Source organism: Gopherus evgoodei, chromosome 1, assembly GCF_007399415.2.
Source record: "Gopherus evgoodei ecotype Sinaloan lineage chromosome 1, rGopEvg1_v1.p, whole genome shotgun sequence".
Taxonomy (NCBI): Eukaryota; Metazoa; Chordata; order Testudines; family Testudinidae; genus Gopherus; species Gopherus evgoodei.
Window position 1 is genome coordinate 252,947,927 of NC_044322.1, and position 23,451 is coordinate 252,971,377.

The 23,451-nt window shown below is 41.2% G+C and overlaps 1 protein-coding gene across 1 annotated transcript in view; it reads right to left on the bottom strand.

Moving 5' to 3' along the window:
* Positions 1-23,451, bottom strand: part of WNK1 (WNK lysine deficient protein kinase 1) — a 179,363-nt gene that overhangs the window by 113,759 nt on the left and 42,153 nt on the right. The window contains 8 exon segments of the mRNA XM_030549258.1: positions 2,556-2,713; positions 3,363-3,415; positions 4,629-4,680; positions 4,683-4,709; positions 4,712-4,751; positions 4,753-4,805; positions 4,808-4,839; positions 17,101-17,273. Coding sequence (XP_030405118.1) covers positions 2,556-2,713; positions 3,363-3,415; positions 4,629-4,680; positions 4,683-4,709; positions 4,712-4,751; positions 4,753-4,805; positions 4,808-4,839; positions 17,101-17,273 — 588 coding nt within the window.

Consider the following 23,451-nt stretch of genomic DNA (forward strand, 5'->3'; position numbering starts at 1 on the left):
GATTTCTGGGCCAGAATCCAACTTAGGCAGGAAATCCTTTGCCTTGTTTCACACAAGTTTTTTTAAAAAATCCTCTAATATAAAAGTAATAGAGGCATTTTTCAAAGGTACAGCACGGTTTGGGCACCCAAATGCAAATCCCAAACTCTTACAGCCGTGCTCTGTTATGAAGCAAGTAGAGACCATGGGCACCTGATTTTGCTATAGAAAAATCTTGCTATAAGGGGGCCCATGACAACTCTTAGATACTGGGTGAGCATTAGTACGTCTGCCTACCAACTCCACCTTCACCAGGTAATTAGATTTAAAGAAATCCCACATCAAGCTGTTTTCTTAGGGTATGTCTACACTGGAGCTGGAGGTATAATTTCCATGTTAGGTAGACATACCCATGCTAGCTTGATCAGAGCTAGCAAAAATAGAAGCCTCAAACTCCAGTGTAGGTATACCCTTAGACCATTAATACAAGTGACAGAGGAGGAATGTGAAGCCCAATGGAAATTCATCCCACGTCAGTGCTGCAGTGTCTGGGACTTCAGGGTTTGGGTATCCACTGTTAAAGAGTACTTGGTATTGAGTTTCTTGGTGGTTTGGTCTACAAGAGGAATTCCCCATTTGGGGGAAGTGGGGGTGCTGCAGTACTTGCTTTGGTAACCACTCTTGGAAATGTCTTAGATAAACATAAGCAGTCTGCTGCACAGTTAGCGTCATAGGGCCTTACTGACTAGTGCCTCCACCCAAGAGAGCAAAAAGGTCAGGACTCCCTTAGCAAGACAACACAAAAAAGCAATCCAGGTGGTTCACAACTATAGCTACAGCTACAGCCACAATGTTGCAGTTAACGCATGTGTTTTCTATATTAGCCAGTACACTTTGAGGGTGTTTATGTGCAGCCGTCTCCCCTAGGAAGCAGGTCATCCTGCACTGAGCAGGTTATCCAGGATATCTTCTCACCCACAGGCTCACATCCAAGGCAATGTGTATCCTAGCTGGGACTAAGGGAATGCAATAAAAGTACTTTTCTCCCATCCCCAATTTGCTACAAGACCAAGTCAAACAATTCCAGTATCTCCTGCATTGCTTGATTGGCACAGTCTTGTGAGAGTGTACAAATAAATCAATCCTTCAAGCAAGGACACAAAACCCTCTTGGAGGGTAGGGGTGAGGGGATTACTGCTACATGACATTCATTAACACTTGCAGGCCAGACGACAGGCCAAATGGAAAAAAGACAAATTGGAAGTAACCTCAAATCTTAGGTACTTCAGGTGGGATGGAGCAACTGGGATGATATTTAATCAAAGAGACACTGCACATTATTTCTTCAGCGTTTCTAGTGAATTTTGTTTTCTCACTATCCGTCCATTAGATTGTGAGGCTTTAGGAGCACGGACTGTATTGGTGTTTCTTCCAAAGCTAAGCACTTCATTCACAAATGCTCACCCCATCTCTAAAGTCATACCACAAGATTAACAAGAGAAAATATGGAAACTCATTGGGTTCCCACCAGTAGATAAAGGAAATTATCTGTTGGCAAACCAACCAACAAGGTTCTTTACTTCCAGATTGGAAGGGTTGCTGCCCCCCCTGAAAAAAATCAGTCAAGGAACAGATCACTTATAGATGACAGAAATTCCAATTCTGAGGATTACTATCACCCCCTCTTTTTATTTTTCTGAATATTTAGCTCTGAAGACTGATTACTTATCCAGCATGCTGCAAGACAGCAGTATTATCCTCATTAGAAGACCTTCAACTATTTCACATTATACTTAAAAAAAGCCACCACTGAAACAAATTGAATTGGAGGTCCCATCATTCCCAACTACTCAAACTTACACTCTTGATTTGGTGCCACGGCTGGTGGCTCAGACTATTCAAATATCACCATCTGAATGTCTGTGGCAACAGAAACCTCCATAGTCTGACCCAGTGACATGTTTACAAGGACTCCATTTGGCACCTTTGTTTCACTTCATTCTGTGAGCCAGTTATCTGCTGATAATGTACAAGATTTCCAGTAGTCAACTATGGAAGTGGCCCAACAGCAAGAAGCCAAGGCAATTTAGGATACAATAAAGTATAACTTACAATGACTCAAAACAAACAGATGAGGATCTGCATTGGCAATCAGTTAATCCAGAGTTCCCTAGATTTGTGGACCCAAGTTTGTTTATTCCAGAGACTAAAGTTTCAAACTACCAAGGCAAAAAGCACAAAATTGTCATGGGTCAGAAAATATCCTGAGATAGTGGAGTGAATTTTACTTTGATATAGTACCTTGTTATGTAGTTTTACCTGAAAGTAGGATATCAGACTGTGTATGAAAGATCTGATTTCTAATAGCATATTAAGTCCTGTAAGTGATTTTCCTTTGAGCACTTTTCCACACACTTCTAGCATTTCCGTAGATTGAGCTAAGCAAACTTCTACATTTTTCACCTAGAGATGTGTCAGCTTGTTCTTTTTCACTCTTGCACTGTGTTGAAGCTATCCGCTTCTTTGTTAGCGGTAGCACCAGCTCTCGAATCAGCAGAGAGGTATGGGAGACTTACGCTGGTCACTCGACGGTAGATCTGCGCTGCATTTTGGCACTCAGAATAAGGATATTCAGACGTGGCCATCTCAAGCATACACATCCCAAAAGCATATACATCAACGGATTCATCGTATTTCTCCTCATACATCTCGGGTGCCATGAACTCTGGGGTACCTTAAATTAAAAGAACGATTCAGACTCTAAATGTCTCAAAGCGAGCAGAGGCTGCTGGCGTTACTCACCGCAGGAGGAAGCGGACGGGCAGACCTGTGAGAGAAGAGAAAGTGGAGGCAAAAAGAAGAGGGAGGAAACCCTTAGTCACTCTGTTGCATTAATGTACCCCACGGGTGTCCCACTGCAAGGCCTTTATAAGAAATTAGATGAGAGGGTCCATATTTTGACTGCTTTCCACACGTTACTCAATGTAAGGGCAGAAATGGGAAACTTTGGCTACAATAAAAATTGGATCAGGAGATGACCAAATTGAAGACAAATGGAAAAAAAGTAAAAGATAGCAAGACGCAAACCAACTACTAGGGAGAGTTAGAATTACCTTTCTCCCTGTAAGAAAGGAGGCAATGGGGCTTGTGTGGCAACATACCGTACTGACCTCTGCTGTAAACGAATAGTACTGGTAAGAGCCCACAGCTAGTCTCTGACCTGTAACACTCCATTTACTTTTTGAAGTGGAACTGTTCAGAAAAAGGCCTTGCAATGAAAAACCCAGTCACTATAGATAAAGCTTTATGAGGAATGAATAAAAAGTAATTTTCTGCAAAGGCCACTCACCAGAGCCCTTTTCTTCACATACTTACCTTCTCACCTGCAGTATATTTTATAGGCCTACTGCAGATACAGGCAATAGTGAGGAACATCCTACAGGCAAAAAATACTTAGAAATACAGAGAGATTGAGTTACAGGCACATAGTGCGAGATTCAACAAGTCCTAATTGTAAAGAGTTTGCAGAAGATGCACTGCCCCCTAATGCCTCAAACACAGCACACTCTCCACAAGTGAAGAGATCACACTGTACGATCAGGGCTCCTCCAAGCCAGAGATGAAAGACTTTAAGCAGTGAATTATTTCCTGCAAGCTAACCAGATTTAAGACTGTTTGAAGATCAGTCAACCTAGCTTCCCTAATCCTTTCCCACAACCCATAATCCAGAAGTCAATTATATCCAATTAGCCATAGGCTAACAATTGCTAGCAAGAACACAGAGGGATATGATTGAAGCTCTAGGCAGAAAATTAACACATGGTGAGGATGTGTTTTGTAAGGAAGTTTTATATATTGCCATTGTATATTTTTCCACTTCTGTCAATATTTAAACACTATCCTGATCAGGAAGCAGGAAACATTTTAATAGTGACAGCATGCAAAACATCTGCAAACTTATATCAGTGTATTCAGAAGAACAGGTAAAGGACCATTCAGCAATATAAATGTCAGCAGCACATTAAAAAGGACCATCTTGCTCCCTTGTTAGTCTAAATATAATGCACACTATCGGAACAAAAGTTGATAAAACCAATTTTCTAGGATGATCCAGTGGTGTCAGTTTCAAACTAGCCTAAACTAAAATAGGGTACTCTACAATATTAGATTGACAAACTAGCAGATTTGGGTATGTGGCTAGATGCTAGCTAGGTATCAAGATTATTATTGATAGAAAGGGAGGAGCGGTCACCAAAACCACTATGTGCACACTCAAACTAACTGTCCATAAAATACAATTTCAAAATTGACATCTGTGTTAATATCCCATAATCCAGCTACAGTGGTTTTATCAACAGTGTTCAACTAAGCTGTGGGGGGGCAAACAGAATAAGCCTATATTCCCAAATGCTTCCACAGATTGTACCCAAATACTAGGAGCACAGATACCGAACCCTGCAACAAAAGATATTTAATCAGTACAGCAGAAGGAGTCCCACAATTCAGAAGCAAACCAGTATCGCTTTCTGAGCTCAGATCAGGTATTTTAAGAAGAGTGTACTTGAGTGAATTTCTTCTGGGAAGGTCAAGTTTTCAAGTAAGTGGACTGGGCCTACCAGCCTCCAAAACAAAATAGGCTTACCTATCACACTCTGGCAAAGGAAGCTCGTTTCAGGGTGCCAGACCCAGTGTCTCCTATCTGACTGATCCAGTGGGGCCAGTGATGAAATGTTGTCACATTTTAGGTCGCGGTGAATAAGGGGAGGAGTGCGCGGTGTGCAGAAACTGCAAGCCCTTCAATATCTGACGGCACCAACTTCGTAGTACTTGATTTTCATCACTTTAAACCTTTTCAAATACCTGAGAAAAAGAACAGAGTACAAGGGAACACATTTCAGGTTCATTCGTTAAGTTTTCACCATTAATTCTGCTAGTGTGTAAAAACAACTAATGTACAGTACCGAATCTAGTAAGTATACTAGAATTTACATGTGGCCTATTTATTACATTTAATGGACTGATTTCAGCGCACAGGATGCTTAGGAACAGTACTGTTCCACAGCAGTGTCCGCACTCCCTATTGGCTGCAGAGCTGTAAGCTATGGAAGCAGCGAGCAGGTTTTTGGGGATACGCAGGACACTGGCTCTGCAGATCCACTGACCATTCCTCTCCTTGGCAAGGGTGGACAGCAACAGCTGTGACTCAAATATATTTCATGCTGTCTTTTTGACAACTGCATTAGTCCAGCCCTGCTGACAGAGAGACTGCAGTTCTTTAAAACTTTCAGAAGAGGAAAGACTAGTTAAAGTTCAAGTATTCATAAATAGCTAGTTCTGTCCACTTCCAAACCTCAGCTCTGTCTTCTACTTTAAGTCTGCCTAGATGGCCCCAACGTGGCCACAGCTTTTAAGCAAGTTGCCCTCCATACACATTTTTAGTGAGCCTCAGGGCTGGCTTGGCCTATCTAGTTACTTCAGCATTTTGCTGTTTAATTTTATCACCCAGGAGGTGACTACTGATGGTTCTGAGGGATAAAATGGAACTCCAATTCTATAGTTGTAACAAATCACTGATTTGACAAAATATGACTTCAAATGCAAATAGCTGAAGGTTTCATTTTTTTAATCCTGGTTCTAAAACCCTTTATCTCCAATTATTCCTTATTAAAACTGACATCTTCCATGCTGCACCACCTGCTTAGCAAAGCTACCCTCCCCCTCAATTCATTTTTCCTCAAATATAGTGCTTAAGTAGCTAGGTCTGATCACTCATAAATATGCCTTTTCCTGGACACAGCAGAGGAAAAACGCTGGAGAAGGTCAAATTCTGAATGAATAGAAGTTTTGTTGGGTAGTGAATGACAGCTATGAAGTCACCACAGCAACCACTCAGCTACTGAAATATTAATCCAAGCAACTCAGCCAGGGACCTAGGTACAGTTCAACGTGCCTCAACTTGACTAATCAAGTAGCTGTTCTCACAGATCTCAAGAGATGTAGGACAGGATTTAAATCACTTAAAACCCACCTGAAAACACCATCTGGACTCATTACAGAACTCTGGGAAGATGGAGAAACCTTCTAGCCCAAAGAATGCACATACTGAATGGACAATACAGATTCAACAAATCCAAACCACCTTTCAGAGAAGACACGGCACAATCTCAAGTTTCTTGACACATTATTGCTTGTCTCAGACATGGGTTTCAAAAAAGTCTAAATACAAGAGTCAGGCCAGAGATGGAACTTTTGTTTCCAGGCTTGTTAACAGGCTTCATCTGTGCCCACTTCTATACAGATTTTTATACCAACCCCATCACCATAGTCTCTGAACACCAACAAGTAGTGCATTAAGCAATATGACTAACATCTTTCATGTATGGGTTGGTGTTCTCATCTTCTCCCTAGGAGAACTGTGTGCGCAGTGTAGGGTTTTCTTTGTTTTTAAAAACATACATGTGGCCTTGTGTTTATATTAGAGAAAGAAAGGGTTAACGAAATGTATTTGCACATGCAGAGGAAGGTGGTGATGATGGTTTCCCAGTTATCCACAGTCTTGGACCAATCCTTGAGATGGCTGTCTCCTGCACCCACTCCAAGACAGTTGTCTTAAGTCCTGTGACCAGCACCGAGGTCAGTACTACGTGATGCTATAAGACTGCGATCATCATGTTTACCCCAGAGCACTGCCAGTGTGAGCTCTGGTTTCTGTGTATCCACTTCATTAGAAGAACTGGTCTTGATGAAATCATTTGGACCATTGCCCGCATAAGATCACAGACATTAATTTCCATACTAAATTTCTCTGGTTCAAAGAAAGCCCTTGAAATCAAGCTCCCAGTGATAACCCTGCTGTAACAACAACTCTGTAAAAGCAATCAGGAGCCAAATCTAGAGGGAAATCAGAGCACAATTTAAGGAGAGAACAAGGGCAGAAAAAAAAGCAAGCCCAGGAAGAGAGAGCCAATGAAGAGGCTCTGGTTCATATCAGCTACCACTCATGATTTTGGCTTAAATACTTTTTGCTACTGACACAGTCATTCATCTTTTAATGCCTGTTCCAAGGGTCACATGGTAGAGGCCTCTAGTTCAGCTTTTGGAATCTCCAGTTACATTCTTGATTCTCAGATATGTTGGTCTACTGCCAGCTCCTCAGTCCTAAAGGAGCTAGGCTCTTACCATCATCCTGCATCCCTGCAGGGTTGTTGTAATTTTCCAAAAACATGTCATAAATACCATCACATGTCCCTTTAAAGCTCACACAGACATTTAAAGGAAAAAGAAAACTTTAATCTGTGTTTTAAGATGTATTGTCTTTCATTGAAATGGACTAGAGTAGTTACCAGGCAGAGCTACTATCTGGACAGTAATACATTGTTTGGACATCAGCAGCAAGTCAGAACAAATGGAAGTCAAGAATGCAGAGTTTGCAAATCTAAGTATTCATTTAAAAGACTACCTGAAATGGGGAGGAAATGGTCTTAATCCCTTTATGGTGTATAAAGAAGGACCTGAAAGGGTTATTTTCTCCTCACTGATTGATTTTTATACTAGAAATTCAGATAGTCTAGCCTGGAAAAATGACTACTATAGAAACTACAGAAATATCACAAGAGATGAATGGAAGCTGAACAACTAAAAGGAGAAGGGATTTAGTCAGACAGTTTAGAACTGGTTTGTTTTTGTTAGCACTATCATTCCTGGAAAAAGGTCAGATGTGTGAAAAATTGGGCACTCTCTCCTTCAATTAGAGAATGAGTCTATGCTACTCTGAGATTCCCTAAAGACCAAAATGTAAATTTTGAAGGTAAAACCACAGCAGAAAAAGCCACACAACTAACTGTATCAGACTTTTCACAGCATAAAGCGAAAGAAAAGAACGTCAGGTCATTGTGACACTGCACCCCATATTCTTCAGTGATATTGTAATATTATGACAATGTATTTTATGCAAGATAAATCATGTGAGGTATCATTGAAAAGATTATAATTTACTGAGTATGATTACCCTATTTGTATGCATGTATCTTTTTGAATCTGAAGTTAGAAGTATTAGGCATACTTTGTTTATTTGCTAGGTAAGCTCCTTTGATCTGTTTGCTATCCTTTATTATAATTTCAAATCTATTTTTTGTGGTTAATAAACTTTTTTGCTTTGTCTAAAACCAATGTGTGGGAGTCATAACTCAGGGCAGAAAGCAGTTGTGTATTCCTCTCCACATGGAGGGAGGGGGCAAATTTCATGAGCTTACGCTGTATAGTTCCCTGTGCAGCGCAAGTATAATTTTGGGTTTAGACTCCAGAGGGGATGCCTGCCTCAGTACCTGGGAAGTTCCTTAGCTGGAGTCTTCCCATGCAGGGCCAATCACAACATCTGCATGTAACTGCAGCTGGGTGGGTCCCTACTTGTATGTGGTCTGGGCAGATTGTCACAGTACAATGTAAAGGGAGCCCAGGCTGGTGGGGGGGGGGGGGTGTCAGTGATACCTCAGTTCCAGGTGGCATCTAAGAGTCATTTTTCCCTTCTTTTAATAGTTAAATTGTTTAAAAAAAGAGAACCAGCAGGAAGTCTAGTCTGACATAAAAGTGCAATCCTTCCTCTGAGTTACATGAGCCCCATTCAGTTAACAGAAAAAGAGAACACTTTCTAAACATGGTTTTGAAAAAAAAAACTTATAAATGGCTCAGCCAACTAATCACTGCAGCTCTCTTTTAAAAAAACAGCAATGAACATTTCAATGGCTTTAAGAAGCAGTTCTTAGATGAACACTATTTTTGAAAAAGCCACATTAAATAGCTGTTAGGGAATTTAAATTAAACCTCAAATCGTTTTAAATTTGAATTATATTTATGCTCTTTACACTTCTCTAATCTTTCATAATGAAAACAGACCAGTTAATTTCACTTTGTTCTCATGCATTAACAAGGAGTTGGAAACACTGCATGTCTTGTTCGATAAACTACTTCTTTAGAATTTATTTAGTTAAACTATTTAGTATTTCATAGTATCAGAGGGTAGCCGTGTTAGTCTGGATCTGTAAAAGCAGCAAAGAATCCTGTGGCACCTTATAGACTAACAGACGTTTTGGAGCATGAGCTTTCATGGGTGAATGCATGCATCTGAGGAAGTGGGTATTCACCCATGAAAGCTCATGCTCCAAACGTCTGTTAGTCTATAAGGTGCCACAGGATTCTTGCTGCTTTATAGTATTTCATAGGCTTGCTTTACAAAACAAAAACTAACAGACAAATTTGATTGTCCCTTTCAAATTCTGTCAAAGATATGGAAATATGTTTTACTTTAGTTACAGACAACCCTGACGTTTATTAGGACTTGGACAGGAAGATTCCTTAGCAGGATTAGGGCAAAAGAGAAGCAACGTGAAATTAAAGCCATATGATTCCACGAATAGTTACTCTCTTGTTGTATTAGTAACTGGACTCTGGGTGCCTGAGCTCAGGGCTACTGCCCCCTCCCCCTCTAGCAACTCCTGCCAGGGCTGGGGGCACTTAGGCTCCAGCTGGGGCTCAGGGATCTGGGCTGGGGTCTGCCACCTCCGACAGCTCCAGCCCTCCCCCTCCCCTTGTAGTTCCTGCCCAAGTTTGGGGTTGCTGCCACCCCCCACAGCACCAGCTGAGACTCAGGGTGCCCTGCCCTGGTTCTTGCACAGGCTCCAGGTTTCTGCCCCTCCTGCTGGCTCCTGCCTGAGCTTAGGGCTTCAGCCCCCATGGCTCCTCTTGGGGCTCAGGGCATCTGAGCTCAGGGCTTCAGCTCCCATGGCTCCTGTCAGGGCTCGGGGCTCCCATTTTTCAAATTGTCCAGGGCCCCTGGGCACAGGCCCCATGCATTAATCCACCACTGGCTCTGACTAGCAACTAGAGCCCCTGGTTGGGGTGCTCCCAGCAGCACTGGTGAGATCAAACCTACCTCCACCTCCAGGAGCCTCCTCCAGCTTCAGGAAACTCTGCAGCTGCCGCCCTCGCAACTGGGCTCTGAAAGCAGCACAGAAGTATGGAAATCTTGCAGCCCCCCTACAATGGCTTTGGGGCCCCGCACAATCTCCTTTGGATCAAGACTCCCATGGTTAAAAACACTGAAATTTCAGATGTAAACAGCCAAAAAACATTAAATTGACAATTTTAAGACCTTGTGGCTGTGAAATTGATCAAAGTGAACCATGAATTGGGTAGGGCCTCATGGTAATTCATGGAGTTTAGCTTAATGACAGTCCAAACCAAAGGGTAATCAGGACTAGAAGAAGGACTGTGGGTGGGGCAAGTCACTGTGTAAATAAATTCCTTAAACAGAAGCTACATATATGAGAAGCTTCCAATTTGCAGAAATGTTCTGCGCTACTTTGATGTTGGCTAGTTTTAATTTAATGCTGAGGGATGGATAGCTCAGTGGTTTGAGCATTGGCCTGCTAAACCCAGGGTTGTAACCTCAACCCTTGAAGGGGCCACTTAAGGATCTGGGGAAAATCAGAACTTGGTCCTGCTAATGAAGGCAGGGGGCTGGACTCGATCTTTCAGGGTCCCTTCCAGTTCTATGAGATAGGATCTGAGCCCTTCTAGTGCCACAGGTAAGGTCTTAATATGCCATAAACCTGTACTTGAGGCATGGACAGTGGTTGGAGCCCCCCTCTGGGGAGACTAGCCCCCAGCTCCGCCCCTTCTGCCCTCACCACGGCCAGAGCCCTGAGACCCTGTGTGGCCAGAGCTGCAAGACCTCACTTTTGGGCACATGAGCCCCAAGCCTCCCTCCCCAGCCCAGAGGAGCTCCAGGCTGGCTGAATCCCCAAGGCCTCTCCCCACCGCCCCAGGAAAGAGCAGGTCTACATGATTGGGGATTCCTTACTGAGAAGAATAGATAGGTGTGTAACTAGAGCTGATCCAGAGAACACAAGGTGTGCTATCTGCCAGGTGCTAAAATATGGGATGTGGACTTGAGGTTGAAAAGGATTTTAAGGGGAGCGGGAAAGAATCCGCTTATTGTCCTTCACGTGGGAACAAATGATGCAGCTAGATTCTCACTGGAACATATCAAGGGAGACTATGCCATACTGGGGAAGATGCTTAAGGAAATTGAGGCTCAGGTGATCTTCAGTGGGATTCTGCCTGTTCCTAGAGAAAGGCAACAAAGGTGTGACAAGATTATGGCAATCAGATGGCTCAGATAGTGGTGCTATACAGAGAGCTTTGGGATGTATGGCCACTGGGAAGTATGGACAGAGGACTGCCCTCGGGATGGACTTCATCTGAGTAAGGAGGGAAATAGACTTCTAGGATGGCACAACTGATTAAGAGCTTTAAACCAGGAATTTGGGAATTTAACACTGAGAGGGAAGAAAATCAGTATTTGGTCCTGCTAGTGAAGGCAGGGGGTTGGACTCAATGACCTTTCAAGGTCCCTTCCAGTTCTAGGAGATATAAAATATAATTGGAGATATACCTAAGAAAATAAAGAAAAGGATACAGCTGTGGGTAGGAGAATAGACATAAGGAGGAAGGGAAGTGTAGATACCAGTCTAATAGATACTGCTGGTAGAATGTCTGTGCCTAATAGAGTAAAGAATGTCAGTGAAGCCAAATAGCAAAGATTAAGATGTTTGTACACTAATGCGAGGAGCCTAGGTAACAAGATGGAGGAACTAGAGCTACTGGTGCAGGAAGTGAAACAGGATATTATAGGGATATCAAACATGGTGGAATAGTAGTCATGACTGGAGTACAAGTATTGAAAGCTATGTGCGATTTAGGAAAGACAGAAATAAAGGCAAAGGTGATGGAGTAGCATTGTATATCAATGAGGTAAACTGTAAAGAAATAAGAAGTGATGGAATGGATAAGACAGCATCTGGGCAAAAATCACACTGGGAAAGAAAGCTACTAGACCCTCCCCTGAGATAGTGCTTGGGGTGTGCTACAGACCACCAGGATCCAATTTGGATATGGATAGAGACCTCTTTAATGTTTTTAATGAAGAAAACACTAATGGGAATTGTGTGATCATGGGAGACTGGAGAACAAGTGCTAGTAATAATAATAGGGCTCAGATTTTTCTAGATGTGATAGCTGATGGATTCCTTCAAGTATCTGAAGAACCAACAAGAGGAGATGCTATTTTAGATTTGGTTTTGGTGAGTAGTGAGGACCTCATAGAAGAAATGGTTGTGGGGACAACCTTGGTTCGAGTGATCATGAGCTAATTCAGTTCAAACTAGATGGAAGGATAAACAAAAATAGATCTGGGAGTAGGTTTTTTTATTTCAAAGTGGTAACTTTAAAGAATTAAGGAAATTAGTTAGGGAAGTGGATTGGGCTGAAGAACTTGTGGATCTAAAGGTGGAGCAGGCCTGAAATTAACTTCAAGTCAAGTTGCGAAACTATCAGAAGCCTGCATCCCAAGAAAGGGGAAAAAATCCATAGGCAGATGTTGTAGACCAAGCATCTCAGAGAGAGGATTAAGAAAAAGCAGAAAGCCTACAAGGAGTGGAAGATGGGAAGGATCAGCAAGGAAAGCTACCTTATTGAGGTCAGAACATGTAGGGATAAAGTCAGAAAGGCCAAAAGCCATGTAGAGTTGACCTTGCAAAGGGAATTAAAACCAATAGTAAAAGGTTCTATAGCCATATAAATAAGAGAACAGAAAGAAGTGGGATCGCTAAACACTGAGGATGGAGTGGAGGTTATGGATAATCTAGGCATGGCCCAAATATCTAAACAAATACTTTGCCTCAGTCTTTAATGAGGAGCTTAGGGATAATGGTAGGATGACAAACGGGAATGAGGATATGGAGGTAGATATTACCACATCCGAGGTAGACGCCAAACCCAAACAGCTTAATGGGACGAAATTGGAGGGCCCAGATAATCTTCATGCAAGAATATTAAAAACTGAAACATGAAATTGCAAGCACATTAGCAAGAATTTTTAAATCAATCAGTAAACTCAGGGGTTGTACCGTACGACTGAAGAATTGTAACAATAGTTCCTATTTTTAAGAAATGGAAAAAAGTGATCCAAGTAATTATAGGCCTGTTAGTTTGGCATCTGTAGTATGCAAGGTCTTGGAAAAAATTTTGAAGGAGAAGGTAGTTAAGGACATTGAGGTCAATGGTAATTGGGACAAAATACAACACGGTTTTACAAAAGGTAGATTGTGCCAAACCAACCTGATCTCCTCCTTTGAGAAGGTAACAGATTTTTTAGACAAAGGAAAAGCAGTGGATCTAATTTACCTCGATTTCAGTAAGGCATTCAATTCCACATGAGGAATTATTAGTCAAATTGGAAAAGATGGGGATCAATATGAAAATTGAAAGTTGGATAAGGAACTGGTTAAAGGGGAGACTACAATGGGACATATTGAAAGGTGAACTGTCAGGCTGGAAGGAGGTTACTAGTGGAGTTCCTCAGGGATCGGTTTTGGGACCAATCTTATTTAATCTTTTCATTACTGACCTTGGCACAAAAAGTGGGAATGTGCTAATAAAGTTTGCAGATGACACAAAGCTGGGAGGTACTGTTAACACAGAGAAGGACCAGGATATCATACAGAAAGATCTGGATGACCTTATAAACTGGTGTAATAATAATAGGATAAAATTTAATAGTGAAAAGTGCAAGGTCATGCATTTAGGGATTAAACAACAAGAATTTTTGTCATAAATTGGGGATGCATCAGTTGGAAGTAACAGGAGGTGGAGAAGGACCTTGGAGTATTGGTTGATCACAGGATGACTATGAGTCGCCAATGTGACATGGTGTGAAAAAAAGCTAATGCGGTTTTAGGATGCATCAGGCAAGGTATTTCCAGTAAAGATAAAGAGGTGTTAGTACCGTTATACAAGGCACTGGTGAGACCTCATCTGGAATAGTGTGTGTGGGTCTGATCTCCCATGTTTAAGAACGATTAATTCAAACTGGAACAGGTACAGAGAAGGGCTACTAGGATGACCGAGGAATGGAAAACCTGTCATATGAAAGGAGACTCAGAGCTTGGCTTGTTTAGCCTAACCAAAGAAGGCTGAGTGGAGACATGATTGCTCTCTAAATATATCAGAGGGATGAAATATCAGGGAGGGAGAGGAATTATTTAAGCTTAGTACCAATGTGGACACAAAAACAATGGATATAAACTGGACACTAGGCAGTTTAGACTTGAAATAGATGGTTTCTAGCCATTAGAGGAGTGAAGTTCTGGAACAGCCTTCCAAGGGGAGTAGTGGGGGCAAAAGACACATCTGCCTTTAAGGACTAAGCTTGGAAAGTTTATGGAGGGGCTAGTATGATGGGATAGCCTAATTTTGACAATTAATTCATCTTTGATTATTAGCAGGTAAATAGCCCAGTGGTCTGTGATGGGATGATAGATGAGGTGGGATCTGAGTTACTACAGAGACTTCTTACCTGGGTGCTCAGTGTTTAACTGATCGCCATATTTGGCGTCGAGAAGGAATTTTCCTCCAGGGCAGATTGGCAGAGGGCCTGGAGTTTTCTTGCCTTCCTCTGCAGCATGGGGCATGAAGGATGGAGGATTCTCTGCACCTTGAGGTCTTTAAACCATGATTGAGGACTTCATAACTCAGACATAGGTTAGGGGTTTGTTCCAGGAGTGGGTGGGTGAGATGCTGTGGCCTGCATTGTGCAGGAGGTCAGACTAGATGATCAAAATGGTCCCTTCTGACCTTAAGTCTATCAATCTATGAAACATGGGTGCATATCCAGAACTTTATGTAGAGACTTCAACTGCATTTCTCACAAGAAAGGCTCTGCAGGGCCATTCATTTATTAGAGACACCACTGTAATATAATATGGAATTAAGTTTAAGTATTTTAGGAGTTCATTGTATAAAAATGCAAAATGTTTATGTACTAACAAAGGGACTGTATGTAATTCCATGAGGGAGACCACAACCCTCCAGGAACTAAGAACAGCACGAGACAGTTAAGCAAATTCACTCAGGATGTAACACCTCCTCAGAGCTATGACCTGGAGAAGGGCTTGCATATATTGGTTTAAAACTAGATTATCCAGGGATCAGACAAAGAAAGGACTTTTGGTTAAACAGCCTGAGTTAAAAAGGACTCTTGGCCTTCCTTCTGATCCAGGAAACATAGAACCTAGGGAGCCCCAATCCTTAGGGACAGTTGGAAGGTCTTTGGCCCACTGCAACCCCATAAGACTTAGGTGTTTATTTGAGCTGAAGCTGTGATCAACTTGTTTCCAAAGGAAAAACAACTTGGGGGGGGAACGAGAGGAGGGGCAGGGTTTGAAAGACTAATCACGACCCTGAGCCCTTGTTGGAGTGAGGGGGGTGATGTCTGGTAAGCTTATGAGCATGTGTGTAGATTCTTTTACTGTTTTAAAAAAGTGTTTTCACTGTAATGCTTTTGCCTTGAGATTGTTATGTCATTGTTCATAAAAGCAGTCTGGTAATCTAAAACTCTGGGCATGTATACTATGTACCATCTCGGTGCAGAGAAGCAAAGCAGGTCTGCTTAGACACTCTTATCCTGGGGAACAACACAGTGAAGGCAAGGAACTGTTCAGCCTGGAAATAGCCAGAAACATGTCTCCAGCCATGAAAAGCGACAGCTCAGGAGTCTGAAGCAGGTGCCCTTGCTGCATTACAGAGGGGAAGTAAGGTGCAACTGCCCTGAAGTGTGACAGGCACCTCCAATCTTTCCAATAGGCCAACAACCAGTCTACATTAAGGATCTATAGCAATAAATGTAGAGCACAGCCTTGTTTGAAGGCTGAACCACCAGGGGTGGTGAGAGGAGAAGAAATGCAACCCTTTCCTGAACAGTTCCTTGGCATTGCATGGGCAGAAAAACATTCATGATTGTAGGACTTCAGAGTAACAGATGCAACAAAGGATAAGCACTTCCCCAGCAAATGTAATCTAGAATTCTCAGTGGAAAAGGTATTTTTCCTGCTCTGTGTTCATTTGTGGCCATCAGTAAACCCTCACAAAAACAAGCAAGTCAGGGTATTTTGACTTAATGGATTATGAACTTGTTTACAGACTGTTTCAAGCTCCTACAGGCTGCCTATTTATTCACTAGAAATCAAGTCCTGTCACATTTAAAGTGCAATTAAATTACTCAACCCCCCCAAAACATTATTCCAGTTCCAAATAGACAAAAACTGTGCATATGTTCAATGAACATCCAATTATGTCTACCCTAAACCCAAGGAAGTTGCAAAACTGCACTGAAGTGGAGGGATAGCTCAGTGGTTGGAGCACTGGCCTGCTAAACCCAGGATTGAGAGCTCAATCCTTGAGGGGGGCATTTAGGGACTGGGGATTTGTCCCGTTTTGAGGAAGGGGTTGGACTAGATGATCTCCCGAGGTCCCTTCCAACCCTGATATCCTATGATTCCATAATGTTCTCTGTGAGCTTGCAGTCACCACTAGAGGGCTTCCTTGCAACTCAATTTTCTAATGCTCACTTCAGCTCAGGCTTAAAAAAAGATGTACAGTTTTACAGAGAGCTCAATTACAGTCTGGAAGTTCAGACATTCACTTACTTCTGAAATTCCCCATAAATTTACCATTAAATAAAAAGCTTTTCAAATAATGCATAGAAGAAAGAAAAGTTATTTGTATTGTGGAAGCACCCAGCGACCCCAATCAAGTATCAGGGCCTGATTATGCTAGGCACTGTACAAAGAAGCATTCCCTGTCCCAAAGACCTTGTCTCTCCAATATTTTGGAACCAACAGGGCTACACCACCACTACATTTTAAGCATAACATGGGGGTGGGGAGATACAAAGAGATGAATAGGATCACTGCTTGTATCCTCCATCCTTGAAATTAAAAACAAACCAATAAACTTTCTGCCTGTGTATACTAGAAAGAGATATGAGACAATTTATCAATGTCACTACCTCAAAGGATGGCCCATTACTCTAATTAAGATGCTAATAGCATCCAATCTGAGCAGTAATTTTAGGATTACAGAGAAAGCTTCAGTTTGCCTCACTTCCAGCAATGGGTCTTTGGCCTTAGATATTCTCAAAAGAAACATTGGTTTCCATTTTATTTCAACATTCTCATGTCATGCTAATCATTATCTCACACGTCTCTTGTGCCTGAGCTCACTTACGTTTTCAACGTTCCAGATGTCATGAGTTCCGTCACGAGAACAATACATTTCTTTCCCTTCACTGTAGACTCCCAGGAATCATAGAACCGAACAATATTAGGATGCTGGAGCCCTTTTAGCATTTCAGCTTCCTCTTTAAATCTCTGCCGCTCTGACTTTGACAGCTTACGATCCTAGTGGGGGGGTGGGGAAAAAGAGAGGTTATTTATAAAAACCTATCCGAAAGTAGTCGACTTCAAACATATGGGAAGGGCAGCAAGCTGAAATGTGACAAGCTGCTGATTCTTGCACATTAGTAAGATTCTGGGATAAGAGGAGACTCTGAAGTCCACTCAGATTAATTCTCTTACAAGCAATTCACTCCACCTAGTTATCAATTGCATATTTCATGTTCTTTCTTTTAAAATGCAGTATATAAATGCAGAATTGCAGGTGCATTCTATTACTACAGCCTCTTACCGAATTTAGTGGTTTATGCCAGACGATTGCTCTCTGGAAAGTTACTCCTCTTAGGACTTCTGTACACTTACAGCACTGTGGCAGCGCAGCTGCACCTATGCAGCTGTAACACGTATCATAGAATCATAGAATATCAGGATTGGAAGGGACCTCGGGAGGTCATCTAGTCCAATCCCCTGCTCAAAGCAGGACTAATCCCAGAAAGATTTTTACCCCAGTTCCCTGGAAGACACTACCTATGCCGAAAGGAGAGCTCTTCCTGTCGGCACAGGTACTCCACCTCCCCAAGAGTCAGTAGCTAATGGGAGAAGCCCTTCTGTCGACATAGCGTTATCTACGCCAGGGTTAGGTCGGTATCTTCCACAGCCAAGCAACGTAGTTATACCATCATAAGTATGTAGTATAAATCAAGGCTCACATACTCTGAACCTATTATTCTCCCTACCCCAGCCAAAAATCAGATTCACGGCTACTAATGCTTAGGGGAAGGGAATACAGTGGTCCAATACATTTAAGGACCCCCAAATATTAAGAAATATGCTTCAGAATTGCCTCTTTTGTATGCAGATTAAACAAGTTAGGATTTCCCTGCTGCAAGCAGATCAATATCAAGATTATAGGACTCAATTCTACATTTAGAGATTTTAGGACTGGTCCACACCTAAAACCTAGATCAAACTAGCTGTCAGTGTTAACTCTCTCTTGCATGAGAAAGCATAAGCCAACATAAGCTCCATTACAGACGACACTATAATTTAAAGACAAATGCAAGAAGTGTAAAGATTTTCCAGATGAAAATGAAGAAAAAAGAAATCAAGCACTCTTAAAAGGTCTTCAGAGCTCTTAACTATAAGTTATACATACAGCTCATCATAACCTACTTTGTAAAAAACTACTCAACCACAATGGCCTACTTTAAAACACGTATCTCAAATATTGAATTACCAGTATATTTTATAATCCAGTTTGACCATTATCCTAAAACAAAAGAATGAAGTGATATGACTGAAGGATCATATGACAAGTTATTTGGTTTAAAAGTAACTTAATATTCAGTATTACTAATTCTTCCCATTTTAGGAATGAATGCATATCAATTTGTTACTTTCCAAGTAAAAACAGAACATACACTTGCCAAAGACACATATGCAGTAAGCTTATATGTTTATAGGTCTTGTGTCACTATATGTCTCAAGCATAGATTTAATTTTGCAGTCTGACTATGATACTAATAAGACCTTTCTGTCCCCCAGAAATAAGATAGATAGTAAAGGCTCCAGGTAAGGATCAGTTAAAGGTTAAATAGCACTTGTTTCTACAATATGAATGAATGACAGTAAAAGCAATGCAACATATTTTTAAACACACAGTCTGCATATCTGTTTATCAGCAGAACTGATCATATACATACGCTTCCTAACAGAAGCCCTCAGTATTTGGACCAACAAATAAAACCTCCAATATGAGAGTCTCTGCTCTCAACATCGGGTGTATCACATTCCTGGCCACTGCTCCATGGCTTTGACTAAACACACACACACACGTGTTGATACCACACAATAAATATTCACATACTGAAACTAGTTTAGTTTGCAGATTGTCCAAAAAACAAAAGAAATATTTAGACTATTTTAAATCAGCTCTCATTATTGAAAAAAGTCTATCAAGCTTTTAAGTTTATAACAAACAATTATAGCCACAAACTTAGCAAAACCATTCAAGACTAATGGTCTTGAAGGTCAGGAAATAACCTTATTTCTCTCTACTACTGTCTCGAGTTTCTCTTAAAATTGGCTAAAAGCATTTTGAATGCTATGGTTTTCTAGGCATACAGTGTTCATGAGAATGCATTTTTAAAAAGAAACTTTATGCTACCTAAAGTGACGTTATCACAAACTTTGCTAAAAATCAGTTTTAGACCATAACTGTTACATTAAGCTCTCACACTGTAGCTACCCAACATCTAATCTCAAACTCAGATGATTCAACTTCCTCACACCATTGCAATACCACCACCAAAGCTCAAAACGGAATTTAACTAGCGTTGCTTCTGGCCACATACATACCCATAAGGGGCACGCACATGTTGAGCCATTTTGTCCTCACTGGGCACATCAATGCTGATGTCATGTCCCTACAGATGTAACTGTTGTGCTGAAGACAGACATTCAACACTGAACACTGGCAAAAAGTCCCAGCAAAAGCAGTGAAGTGAGTAATTCAGCATCTGCTTTAGAAGTCACCCTACCCTAATTGTTCGGGACAAGTTTGCACACTTAATGCATGCCAGCAAGTTACAAGCTGGGGTAAGTAGCTGTCTTTTCACAAGTGAGGAAAAAAAGGTGTAAGTTTTACTGTTGCAATACTCTAATGTAATATTATTTTGAAGACCTATGGGGGAAGGGCAAAGGGAGGAGACACCACTTGTCCATTGAACCACCAGCAAGTACCAACTTTACTTCACTACTATCCTAGGGCAGGTCTACATTTAAAATGCTGCAGTGGGACGGCTAGTAGCACTTCAGTAAAGACCCTACTACACGACACAAATAAATTCACCTTTGTGAGAGACAGTAGCTATATTAATAGGAAAAGTCCTCCTGCTGACATAGTGCTGTCTACATTGAAGGTTAGGTCAGTATAACTGCATCACTCAAGGGTGTGGATTTTTCACACCCCAGAGTGATGCAGTTATACTGATTTAAAACTGTATCACAGACCTGGCCTTAGTCACATTAGTTTCCCTTCCACTCTCCATAATCACACCCATTACTGCTACAAGCCTTAAGATTCCCCTGAATGTTAAGACATATCCATGCAGGCTTATAGAAGAAACGTTGATATTAGAGGTTAATTTTCAAGAATACATGGACAATTATGTGCTTAGTTTGTGCATGTGCAAATATTACCAAACCATGTATTTGCACACACAGAGGACTAGTTATGCATCAAACTGGTCATTTGCACATGCAGCAAACTGCATTTAGTTGTGCATAACTTCATATTTAAAAAATTAGTCCTTCAATACCATAACAACTGGCACAAGTTTAATATTAGCCTAAAACCTATTAGTTCTATAATAAGACTTCTTCGTGTGTGAAGATTGGCTACAGCAACTCCCATTGCCTATTCACTTTTCAGTACTCTTGTTTAAACTGAGCTGTTTGAGGGCTTGTCTACATTTACAGCAGTGCAGCTGTGCCACTGTAGTGCTTAGTGAAGACATTACCTACACCAATGGGAGAGCTAACATCAGTATAGGTACTTCACCTCCCCAGCAGGTTGCAACTATGTCAATAGGAGAAGCCCTCCTTTCGACATACTGTCTACACATCAGTGGATAGGTTGATATAACTACGTTGTTCAGAGGGGTGGATATTCCACACCCGAGTGAGACAGTTAGACATTTGTCTGTAGTGTAGACCAGGGCTGAGTATGTGAAAACCTGACTGCCTCTATCTTAAGGTCCCTAGTCTTCCTTGTACAAATATATCACTTCACAAGAAAAGCAATCGTCTTAATAGCCACTGTTGCTGAACAATTGGACACCTTTATTGAATCCATGAAATAATCCACCTATCCCACCCCCGATATGGCCAACCGTGTTAGAGAGATACACTTCGGCAAGAAAAGTGGCAAGATGAAAGAATTACAAAGCAGAAGTCACTAATATTGACGTAAAAAATTTCTGTAAGACAGTGGTTCTCAACCTTTTCTATTTCAGGACTCCTCCTCCTGTCATTTAGCCAAGATGGAGCTAGAATGCCCTCCCTTTTAACAATATAGGAAGGGTGGGGTTGTTACCATCTCCAGAATGAGAACTTATGCTACAGAAGAATCATTACCCCAATTCTACCTATCTAAAATGCATCTACCAAAAATGGAAAATGTCAGGTTCCACATATCTGATGACTGTCAACACATTTTATAAAGCTCATCTTTTATCTCTCAAAATTTGAAATGGGAGGAATTGTAATTAAGAGGGGATTGTTTGTGACAGGTTGTTTAAGATAAATTCCTGCATTTGGGTTAAGTGATTTCAAGGGTACCTGAATTATATGGACAGGAGCCCTATTTAGCATTTTTGTAAATCTGAATAGGTATCTAAAGTGATCATTTCAGCACAAACCTACTGCTCCGAGTCACTATCAATTCCAGGCATTCCAACTAGATGTTCAAAAACCAGTAGATTAACATTAACAAACCTCAAGTAGGGTAAGTAAAGGAACGAGTCAAGCACCCAGAACACTAAAAAAACCCACACACACAGGAAGCAATGGAGAGATGTTTGCACTCAGTTCAGCAGTGTAGATCCAATTTTAGTGAAAAGAGAAACAACTATGAACAGCAGAAAGGACTAGAACTTGACATCCTTCACTTCAATGAGTTAACAGAAACCCATGCTACTGTCACTATAAGCAGCCTTTGAGCGGAGGAAAATGGCTCATTCATTTAAATGGAAAACTTACTTGAGTAAAAACAGCTAAGAAGCCTTAGGATAGAATAAAGCAAACATCAAAACCTAGAATTTACAAGAAACAATGAAATCATTTGGTATCTTCAAGCCATTGGAGTACATAGGCAAGGCAAACAAGCAGTTAAATCCATTTTAGGAAGTGAAATTGAGAAGGGTTTGACAGCCTATATATTTTTAGTGTTGCATAAAATGGACAGCATTGTTCTTCCTGAACTGATATCTACCCCCTAAGGATTCAGTGTCATATCCCAACCACAGGGTTGCCTTCAGAACCAACTGGAGCAGATGCATCAAGCCCACAATGTTCATTTCATTCATTCCTTTCCACCTACATTAAATTGTTTTGACAAGGCAGAACAACAAAAAAGCAAGGCTACCCGGCACATGATGAACTTCTGTGGAGCCAGGATCCTGGAACAGAGACAGGCAGCAAGAGAAACAATTGTTCAGCTCAGTATCATTCAATTTTTTTTTCTTGGCAGATGCTATTTATCCATGTATTTCCATTGAAATTTCTTTCACTTGGGAGACAGATGTCTGTATCAGCGCTGTTGTACATTGTGCAATGACCGGTAAACATTTAAAAGACCCACTTTAGTCAGCCATGCCAAGCAAGATATAGCTTCACCAACCCCCTTCCCTCTTGCATTTTGCTCATAAAGAGAAAACACTAACTGAAACAGCCATCACCCTCCCCCATCTTTAAGGTACCTTATATGAGGCAGACACAGATAATGGAATAGCTTAAGTTCTCATAAAAAATACTTGCCTCTTGGCAGCTCAAAGTATGCACATATCCAGTGAACATTTACACCTGGGTCTTGATATGTGTTTGTATTTGGCTTTCCTGTTTTTAGGGACAGTTAATACATCGGAGATCCCAAATAGATAGTTTCATGTACAAGGAAAGGAAAGGGGGTTGGCTAAATATATCATTTAACCAGTATGTGCATGTTACCGCTACCTTTTAAATTATGAAATACTTTAGTGGCTGAGCCACATTATGAATCAACTGAACAGTTCACTCAGTCTGGAAAATCCACATTTCAGAGTCTCTCTGTAACATGTCTTCTGAGTACATAACTTAGAGGCTCAGGGTTGGGCAGGGGCAGAGTTTAGTATTTCCCTTTTTGTAACAGTCAATACTAAAACAGCATAGTAAGCCTTCTAACACAAGTGACTGTTTACACTTACAGTAAAGCCTAGCTTGGTTTACATCTGACACATCTATTCAAACAGAGCTACATATTGCAGCCACATTGCGCTTTGCTCTACCAAAAACAAGCAGTGAACAGGATCATGGACAGCAAAATTCTTAGACAATAGAAGCACTTACAAATAATGTTTCATTGTTATCAGTTTTCTGCCTACTTGCTTGTAACAACCAAACAAATCAGATGTTTACGACACCTTTA